This window comes from Trachymyrmex cornetzi, unplaced genomic scaffold (assembly GCF_001594075.2).
Source record: "Trachymyrmex cornetzi isolate Tcor2-1 unplaced genomic scaffold, Tcor1.1 scaffold226, whole genome shotgun sequence".
NCBI classification, from domain to species: domain Eukaryota; kingdom Metazoa; phylum Arthropoda; class Insecta; order Hymenoptera; family Formicidae; genus Trachymyrmex; species Trachymyrmex cornetzi.
This window is the reverse complement of record NW_017296912.1, coordinates 187,946-198,223: the sequence shown is the minus strand read 5'-3', so window position 1 is coordinate 198,223 and position 10,278 is coordinate 187,946. Positions and strand designations below refer to the sequence as shown.

Genomic DNA, 10,278 nt, shown 5'->3' with positions numbered 1-10,278 from the left:
ATTTCAAAAAAATAAATATTAATAAATATTTATCATAAATATTCATAAATATTCTGTGCTGTCTGGGAAGGTACTAGTATAATACTAGTAATTTCTTTATGGATGTGGTGCCATGTTTAGTGATTTCACTTTTCACAAATCCTTCATACATGATCGCTCGGAAAAGTTCACGCGGAATCTGAGTGAGCGGAATTGTGAAAAGTGAAACTTTCCGCGTGAAATTACATGATCGCTACCCAGACAATGCGAGTTTTAGTACTGGCTGAGCAACTGGAATTTATTACAAGTACATAAAAATTCCTAACCTGCCTTGAGGAGTCATGAACTTTACCGATAAATATTTTGGTTCGCGGGAAAGAGCAACGCTTTTTCTGCCAGATTCTTTCGTTTTATGAAAAATCATCGATTGAGAGTTAATCGTATGTGTTTACACGCTTTCCAGCGGCCATCTTCAAATGAAGCGGCGTCGTGATTGGTTCTACAATAAGCCAGCATGAAATCAAGGAAGAAAAATAGCACTGGTTCTATCACGAAAATCCAGCGGATCAGCCAACAGCGGGGCCTGCAAGCCATACAATTTCCAGCATAGCAGCCAGTCAGATTGCCAGCACAGTAGCACGCAAGCAATCCAGCAGGAAAAAAAGCATCGTGTGCCGCTGGTTTAAGTGCTCGGTGTAAAAGAGGTTCGTGTGACTTTAAGGCCCGTCTACAATACACGGAGTAAGAAGTAAGAGTAAGAAATTGACCAATCACAGTCGAATGTGAGAAGAATAATCGACTGTGATTGGTCAATTTCTTACTCTTACTTCTTACTCACTGTATTGTAGACAGGCCTTTAGCCGCAGACAAATGCTTACGGAATTGTGCTTTTCGGAACGCAGCAGTCTTGAAAACTCGGCACAACTCTTGCATAAGGCGTGCACGAGTGGGAGTTTGTAATCTCGGACCAATGAACGATCGCCAAATCGCAATTCCGACAATTTCATGTCGTGAGTCGCGATAATGTTTGTACATATGTATGTATATACATGATTACGTTGAACGATATCAGATGACATTTGACGGTGGTTGTGTACGATCGGTCGACAGAATTTGTTAAAAAGCAACGCGACAAGAGTAGGGTGTGAGGAATTTTCCTTGTTAGTTAAAGATCGGAACGCGCTTTTTCAATCGACGAAGGGAACGATCGACATCGCCAATTCCGTCGTAAGTTAAACGACGTCGAGACGGCTAGACTTGTCAATTGCTGTTACGTACTACGTCAACAGCTGACCTCGGGCTGCCTCGGGCTGGCTGTGACTAGCTGGTGACACGCCGAGAGGATGGCAGACGCCGCCGTTAATCTTATAATAAAGGCACCGAATCAACAAATCAAGGATCAGATAGTTAAATGCGATCTCGGCTGGACTATCGGTCGTTTGAAGGAATACCTGTCCGAAGTCTATCCCAGCAAACCAGTAAGTTGCGTGAAAGTAATTATTTCCGCCCGGTGAAAGCAGGGTGTGTTTCTCTTTACATTTTGTTTTCTTCTTTTCTCTTTGCTCCATTAAAGGTGAGCGAAAAAATAACCGTCTTTTTAAACAATGATATTCGAATTGTTTAAATGCTTTCTAATTAGATACAAGAATCTTAATTATTAATTTTTCATAGATATTCATAGTGGGATGTAGAGTGGTGTTGTTTGTTTGAAAAAACCTAGAAATCTTCCATCCTCAAACAATGCCACTCTATGTCTCACTATGAATATCTACAACAAACTAAGAATTTCTAAGATCTTTTCTATATGGTTTTTCTGTACTTTTTCGTAAAAATTTTTTTCTGCCAAAGTTGTTTACAAAATTATCAGTAATCTGCAATGATGACTCTAAGAGTTATGTTTTAAAGGAAAGATTAGTATCATTAGATGAATGTATTTGTGAACTTTTTCGATGATTTAAAAAGATGTGATATCTTTGTGTTAAATTGTTATTCATTTTTATTAATATAATTTATTTATATGCCTGTTGTACTAATAATGTTATATGATACATATATCAATATTATAGACGATTTATATTTTATAAAAATGTATTTTAATTCTTAAAATTTTTTAAATTTCTGTTTATCTTGTTATTTATCTTAAAAATTTTAATATTATTGCTACAATTATTTATTATTGTATCTTGTGTTGTATTATAAAATTTTTAAGATATACAAGTAATCTAAGTTACTATTATTGTTGTTTGTAGGAAAGTTCACATCAGAAATTGATTTATTCTGGTCAGTTATTAAATGATTCTGCACAATTGAAGGATGTCTTGAGACAATGCGATGGTTCAGAGGATCAAGCGTATACCGTTCATCTAGTCTGTACCCCACAAAAAATGTGCGCTGCTAAGGCTACGTTGGATCAAAATCAATCCACTGAAAGAAACGTAGATGCTGCATCTGCAACAAGAAATACTCATATCAGAAATAACACTATTCAAAATCAAAGTCAAGAGAATGCTAATGTTACTGCAGCTCAGCATCAACAATATTTATCTCAGCAGTATCTTGATCCTCGAAATAGTCAACAATTAGCTTGGTTGCAACAGGCGTATACACATTATTTTACACAGTATATGCAACTGTAAGCTGTCCTTTACAACTGTTTGTTAAAGATGCAAGAAATGCATAAATGTTGCAATGTGGTTCTTTTCAGAATGGCAGCGCAAGGCATACAGTTGCAAGCCAGTATTCCATACCTGCAGCAAATGAATATCAACACAAGTGATACGGCTCAACATACATACACGAGCAATAATAACAACAATGTTGGCGATGAGCAACCCCAACCAGTTGCTCAAGATGCAGCCGATGTCAATGCAGGAAATAACGGTGCAGGCGAGGACGCTGCATTTAACCGCGACTGGTTGGACTTCTTCTACATGTTGTCTAGGATCGTCGTTCTATTTGGTATAGTGTATTTCTATTCATCCCCACTCAGGTTCCTCATCGTCACGTTTCTGGGATTTGCGATATATCTGTAAGTCTCAATTCTCTAATATTCTTTAATACGCTGAGAACAAATTTACCAAATTTTAATATTTCTTCAAGTAATCCTAGCGGAATATTTACTAAACATAAACACATTCATTACAAGTACCATTAGTTTGATTAACCTCATTTTTTTATTTATCCAAATATTTATTTACTGTAAGTAAATATCTGCTAGCACTTTTCAAAGAAATATTTATTAAAAGTTAATTTTTTTTTTCCCAATGCAGGTATCAATTCCTTTTTTAGAGTGTCCGATAAGTTTTTGCCAAGCGCTTTTATATAGATAGAGCGGACTAAACTGAGTCGAAAAATCCTCTATTATTTTGCAATTTTTGCAATGATTAACGAGATATTAATTACTAAAAATCCCTGAATATTGGTTTTCAAAACAAATAAAAAAAATTGTTATATTTGCTTTGTATACATTTTCATTTAGTTGGCGCTCTTTATGTAGAACTATTTTTTTATGTAGAACATTTAAAAACAGCAAGAGACAAAAATTGTTTATTTTCTTCTCATAAAATTTTGAGAATTTTTCAGAATTTTTTAATATCATATTTTCTCATGTTGGTAAAAATAAGAAAATGCAGTACTAAAAAGTTAATAAAACATTTTGAAAAAATTCTTAAGTTCTATGAGACAAAAGGGTGGCACCCAGTTGGACACAGCTCAATTGGACACGAGCCACTCACAGCGCTTGAGACTACAAAGCTCCTAAGCACTGGTCGCTGTGATTGGTGGTGTCCAATCGCCGTGATCAATCGGGATCATCCCAGACAAAATTAATGATTTTTGTCTCAAATTTTATTGCAGTTTTTCTGTAAAATTGATAGTATTTGAGTAAAAAATTATTGAAGACTAATATTCGACAGTTTTTAGTAATTAATATTTTGTTAACTATTGCGAAAATTGCAAAATTGTAGAGGACTTTTCGACTCAGTTGAGTCAGCTCTATCTATACAAAAGCACTTGGCAAAAACTTACGGGACACCCTTTATACATGTTTCTTTGATACTTTTTTTGAACTTGTCTGAAAATTATTAGATGTAACACAAGGTATTCATTATAGATATCAAGGTGGGTTCTTTAGGGTACAGCCAATCCTATTGGCCGAAAATAACAACGGACGCGCAGACAACAACAATCAAGTATTACAGAATGAAGTAGTAGGTCCTCAGGCTGTGCCGCAACAGCAAAACGCTCAAGTGCCAACCGTGCAACCAGAAGCACGAACAAATGCCAATGAAGATAATGAAGAACAACGCCCAGGCGCTCTTGCCTTTACTTGGACCTTCTTTAGTTCGTTTTTTGCCTCGCTTATTCCAGATCAGCCAAATGTCATTTAATCCCGCCCGGATATAAAATCGACATTCTTTTCTTCTATACTTATAATGTAAAGACTGGAGAAGATGACTTTGTCATGATATATATCAGGTTTTTAAAATATTTAACAGTTTGTAGAGTCAGAAGTGCTTAAACTCGTTTAATAATCACATACGCTTGAAATGGATGACAATTATCATGAAAATACATCTTCACGGGTATAAAGATATATATGTATCAATTTATTATTTAACTTATTGAGAAGATTCACAATTCACGAAATAGAATAACAGTCACATTAGATCTATAGATATTAATGCTAACTTTTCTTCGGAAGAAGATTGTTAGAGTTGCCATCCCAAAGCTATTAGAGTTAAATGTATAAAAATTTTTTTATGTTTGTAGAATATGAAGATATGAAGGTACAACGAGAGATAAAAATAATCATGTATATATCTAATATCTATATAAAAATAAGAAATATAGGTTTCGTGTAGAGCTTGTATTATATATAAAGCTACATGTAAGGAGATAATAATAGGCACTTGAGATAATTTTCTTAAAAAATTCATATATATATATGTATATACATACATATATACATATATATGTAGCAATAATATATTGTGTCAGGATAATTTTCTGTGATGTTTAATATGATCGAATATATCCGGTGTGATATCCGCGTAAAACATCGCGTTAAATTCGTAATTATTATTGACATTACATACGTAAGAAATGTTAGTGAATTTATGAAATTTCTGTAAATTTTCTTAAATAGTTCTACATAAAGAGCGCCAATTGAATGAAAATGTATGTAAAGCAAATAAAACAATTTTTAAAATTTGTTTAGTCATGTTATTTTAATTGAATAAAAAATTTTGAAAAAACATCCCAATAAAATGTTAATAAAAGAAAAATACATAAGATACTTATTTGTCTGTGAAAAACGTAAATTGTAAATGTTACAATTGATATGAAAAACATTTTTTAATAGTGTTACTGAATTACGTCCGATATATGATATATATATATATATATATATATATAATCAAAGAAAGTACAATACAGTGTTACAAGTAGCGATGGGATTAAGTATCTTACAAGTAGGTTCGAATCTGTTAAAGAAGTTTCGAACTTTATGATTACTTCGAAAAATAGTAACAGTACTTCCAAGTAGATTCGAACCTCTATGAATACCTCGAAAAATAAAAATACTACTTCCAAGCGAACTCGAACCTTCCATGAGTACCTCGAATGCACAGATCATATGAATTTCTGTTCGTTAATAACCCTGTTCGAGTACTACCTACTTGTAAAAGATTCGATGTTGTACGATAAAAAGTATTTTGTAAGTATATTTCGAATCTTGCAGGTACTCGTATGTAAGATTCGAAACCAGCACAATTTGGGATCGATTACTTTGCAAGTATGAAGTATATATTATTTCTTATGAGTATTACTCAAATCCTAGAAAATGAAACTAAATTATTGAATTTGACTCGAATTTTTAAATACATATTGAGTTCAATCCCATCTCTAGTTATAAGTATACTCGCGTTAATATTATGAAATCACATGAAAAACGTATAAGTAACTAGTACAATAGCATACACCGAAACGTGTCGGTAGAATAATGCACGAAAGATTTTATTCGTAATTGTTTTATTTATAGATGAATTATTTTTTATAATCTACATCGTTAAGTTATTTTTAGTATTACATTAAAATACTGAATTTGTATTTTTCATGTCGTTATAATTTATACAAGATTGTGCTAACCTTAAATATTCGATTCTACACTTCTACGAAACGCAGATAGAGGATTCGTATACTGCATATAGTTTTACACATTATTATTATTTTAAAATGATCTATCAAAACTATTGTATAGTATATTAAAAAAACATTATTATTTATTATTATTCACGTATTTCTCAGAAATGCCTCGATCTAAAGTTTCCGATTTACTTAACGTACTCAAAGGAGTACAAAGAGTTATGAATACTTTGATAAAACATCAGGAGGATGCAATCAGATATAGAATTACACACTCCAGTTTAAAAGATATACCGGAGAAGTGTTTACAAGCTGTAGGAAAAACATTGACTAATACAGAGCCAAGTAAGGTTCCTGTAAGTCTTGCGATTAATATCTAAGTAATATGTTAGTATAACATACAATATCTTACATATGTGCTTCTTGCTATAATTGATTTTTTTTTTATAGGAACAGATAATAAAAGACTTGAAAGAAACAACTGAACGTATAAGTGTAGTTAAGAAAGGCATTAAACAATATATTAAGATAACAGCTAATCGAACTTTGGATATAAAAAGTAATGATTATACCTCCAAGAAAGAAACCAAGCTATATGTGTACAATACTGCGAAAGATCCAAAAGAATTGCCTATTGATGGAGATGTCATATTACCAAAACGCAATATTGACAAATCTATAACTCAAAAATCTTTAAAAGGCATGCAAAATGACGTAACAAAAAAATATATAAGTGTAAAGGAAAAAATCAAGACTATTAGTAATTTAGATAAAGATGAGATACCTGACTTAGAATTCTCTGATAAAGACAAAGAAATCTTAAGAAAATTGGAATTAGAACACGAGAAAAAGATTAAAAACAGGATTGTAAGTTTTGCTCGTTCTTCTACAGCTGAAACATATGAAAAGGAAAATGTACATATGGAAATGAATTTTAAAGAAAGGTCAAAAGCTAAATTGTCAGTTAGACCAAAGCAATGCGTAAGTATCATAAAAATAAATTTTCATTTTTGCATCGTGTATCTATTTTTATTAAGTTGGTTTATATTCATATTTCAACTAATGTATTTATATTTACATTTTAGCTAATATATTATTTAATTTCTATTACAGCTATCACCTACTGCCAAAGAAAGAAAAGTTCCTTCTACAAGATTGCAAAGAATGGTGAGTTTTGGTACTTTAGGTATCGGTCTTGGTCTTGGTACTGCCGCAGAATATACACGAAGGACATTGGGATTAAAGGGGCATAGTATTGGAGATACAGTTGACAATATGTTCCTTACTAAAGCTAATGCAGAAAGAATAGTTTCAACGTTATGTAAAGTAAGAGGTAAAACATATACAATTGTATTATGTATCTATGTACATATAAAATTTTATCAGTTTACTAAAAATATAGGTGCAGCTTTAAAAATTGGTCAAATATTAAGCATCCAAGATAATACTATCATAAGTCCCGAATTGCAGAAAGTTTTTGAAAGAGTCAGACAAAGTGCTGATTTTATGCCAACTTGGCAAGTAGAGGTAACAAAATGATATAAATATACAAATTAAAAACCAATTTCTTAATGTGTCGTATAATTCCTTCTAGAAAGTGTTGACTAACGAACTTGGACATAATTGGAGAAATAAATTGGCGTTCTTTGAAGAAAAGCCATTTGCTGCAGCATCCATTGGTATATATTGATTTGTTACTTTTCATATTTATATATAATACTGAGATTAAGAGATCTTCTAATTATATAATATATCCTAGGACAAGTTCATCATGGTACATTATTGAATAAACAAGATGTAGCGATAAAAATTCAGTATCCTGGTGTGGCTATGGGTATTCAGAGTGATATTGAAAATTTAGTAGGCATAATGAAGGTAATAATATCACAGATCAGCAGGGATGGGAAGTAACTCGTTACTTGTAACGAAGTTACAGTTAGAGTTACTTTTTTTCAGTAACTGTAATTTAACTTCGTTACTTTCTTTCCATCTGTAATTATAACTTAACTTAGTTACATCTTTTAAGTAACTAGTAACTAATTTAATAGTTACTTTCATAGTTATTTTATATATTTTAAACTTATTTGTCCACGGTAGTGTCCACTTGGCGCTACAAATACTTCGAAACATTTGATTAATCAGATGAAAGAAATTTAATTAAAGCGTTCAATGAACTCTTGTACCTGTTTGGTCTATATTTTGGGATCTAATGGAATCCGCCAATCAAATACAAGAGCGCTCAATGAACGGTTGTAGACCATTTTGGATTAGTGCTGGAATTTATTTGCAACTTTTAGCCGAATATAAAAAGAATTTTTTTTACAAAAAACATTGTATATGTGTGCTATTTCATATTCATATTCATATTCATATGTGTTTATATTACTTTAACGAAAAACGTCTTTGCCATATAATTTTTTTATCTTTTTGAATAAAATTGGATAACATGTAAATTTAAGCCAGTCTTTTTCTTTTAATTGTCCTAGGCTGTATTACTCTGATGACCCTGTGTATTATCCTTGTTTAATATTAGGTAAAAAACAATTAAAGGTAAAACGATACATGAAGGGCAGTTGGATAACGTTTTTGAATACAGCCTTAATGGTATCGATACTACCAATAAAAATTCCGATGAAAAAAGTAACTTAAAAGTAACTTAAAGTTACTTTTTCAGTAACTGTAACTATAACGAATTACTTTTCAGAGTCAATAACTTGTAACGGTAATTAATTACTTTTTGAAAGAGAAAAACTGTAACTGTAATTAATTACTTTTACAAAGTAACTTTCCCATCCCTGCAGATCAGTATTATGTGTATCCTGCAAAAAACTTTACTGAGTAAACTTTATTATATAAATATAGTATGTGTGTGTGTTCATTGCAGGTGTGGAATATGTTTCCAGAGGGAATGTTTATAGATAATGTAATGGAGGTCGCGAAACGGGAACTGGCATGGGAAGTGGATTATACAAGGGAAGCAGAGTGTACGAAAAAATATAAGGAGTTAATAATGCCTTATCCAGAATATTATGTGCCTATAGTAATAGGTAAGTGATGTAGGTAAATAAAAAAAAGATGTATGGAATCAATTTTTTATATATAATATGAATTAAATTTATAGACGATCTCTCTACAAAACAAGTATTTACAACAGAGATGATAGAAGGTATACCTGTTGACAAATGTATAGATATGGATGTTACTATTAAGGAACATATAAGTGAACTGCTCATGCGTCTAAGCCTAAAAGAATTATTCGAATTTCGATACATGCAGACTGATCCAAATTGGTCCAACTTTTTTTACAATCTTGATACAAAACAGGTTTTTTTTTTATATCGTAGTTATGTATTTGTAATTTAATCACGAAAGAGTATTAACAGATACATCTTTATAGTTAATTTTACTGGATTTCGGAGCATGTAGAACATATGACAAAATATTTATGGATAAATATATAGAAGTCATTAATGCTGCAAGTGAAGGAAATCGCAATAAGGTACTACAATTATCTCGAGAGATGAAGTTTCTTACTGGATATGAGTCCAAGGTACCTTATCTCTATTAAGCAACCTCAAAAAACTTTAAAAAGCTATTTCTATATATACATATATATATATATATATATATATATAATTTTAATTGAACCATTTTTACATTATCAGATCATGGAGGATGCTCATGTGGATGCAGTCATGATTCTTGGACAAGTGTTTGATAACAATCACGAGTATTATGATTTTGGCGGTCAAGATGTAACAAAACGGTACGTTCAACTTATTTCTGCATCCATCCTATAATGACTATAATACATATAATAATTATGTATTGCAGGATCCAAGTTTTAGTGCCAACTATAATAAATTATAGATTATGTCCACCACCCGAGGAAATATATAGCTTACATAGAAAATTGTCTGGAATATTTTTGTTGTGTGCAAAACTTGGAACAAAAATCAAATGTCGCGACATGTTCCGCGAAATTTATGCTAATTATAAGTTTGGTTAATAGATATTTATATTGATGATAATATAATGAAATATACATGTATTTTGATTGAAATGCATAGTTTATTTTATAAAAATGTATTCTTTTTTCTTTAGTACCGATAGTATTAAGGTACAATTTCATGCAGCAAAGCTTCGCTGGCGGAG

General features: G+C 31.6%; 2 protein-coding genes across 5 annotated transcripts; both read left to right on the top strand.

The window, feature by feature from the left end:
* The first annotated feature begins 968 nt into the window (after positions 1-968).
* On the top strand, positions 969-4,509 carry Herp (Homocysteine-induced endoplasmic reticulum protein). Of its 2 annotated transcripts, none has more exons than XM_018506548.1 (4): positions 969-1,457; positions 2,229-2,611; positions 2,684-3,007; positions 4,112-4,509. In XM_018506548.1, exons 1-4 carry the CDS (start codon positions 1,323-1,325, stop codon positions 4,365-4,367), a joined length of 1,098 nt encoding a protein of 365 aa, XP_018362050.1. In that variant the 5' UTR covers positions 969-1,322; the 3' UTR covers positions 4,368-4,509. The 2 variants fall into 2 exon arrangements, with proteins under 2 accessions (XP_018362050.1, XP_018362049.1); XM_018506547.1 differs by having other exon boundaries at positions 970-1,457; positions 4,091-4,509.
* Positions 4,510-5,512: 1,003 nt separating this feature from the next.
* On the top strand, positions 5,513-10,159 carry Coq8 (ubiquinone biosynthesis protein COQ8, mitochondrial). 3 transcript variants are annotated; one of them, XM_018506544.1, is made up of 12 exons: positions 5,513-5,695; positions 6,286-6,479; positions 6,574-7,104; positions 7,237-7,456; positions 7,526-7,650; positions 7,718-7,802; positions 7,883-7,998; positions 9,008-9,170; positions 9,245-9,447; positions 9,521-9,673; positions 9,789-9,889; positions 9,958-10,159. In XM_018506544.1, the coding sequence occupies exons 2-12, from the start codon at positions 6,288-6,290 to the stop codon at positions 10,130-10,132; spliced, it is 2,064 nt and encodes a 687-aa protein (XP_018362046.1). In that variant the 5' UTR covers positions 5,513-5,695; positions 6,286-6,287; the 3' UTR covers positions 10,133-10,159. The 3 variants fall into 3 exon arrangements, with proteins under 3 accessions (XP_018362046.1, XP_018362045.1, XP_018362047.1); XM_018506543.1 differs by lacking the exon at positions 5,513-5,695 and adding an exon at positions 5,936-5,991; XM_018506545.1 differs by lacking the exon at positions 5,513-5,695 and adding an exon at positions 5,964-6,000.
* Positions 10,160-10,278: the final 119 nt, after the last annotated feature.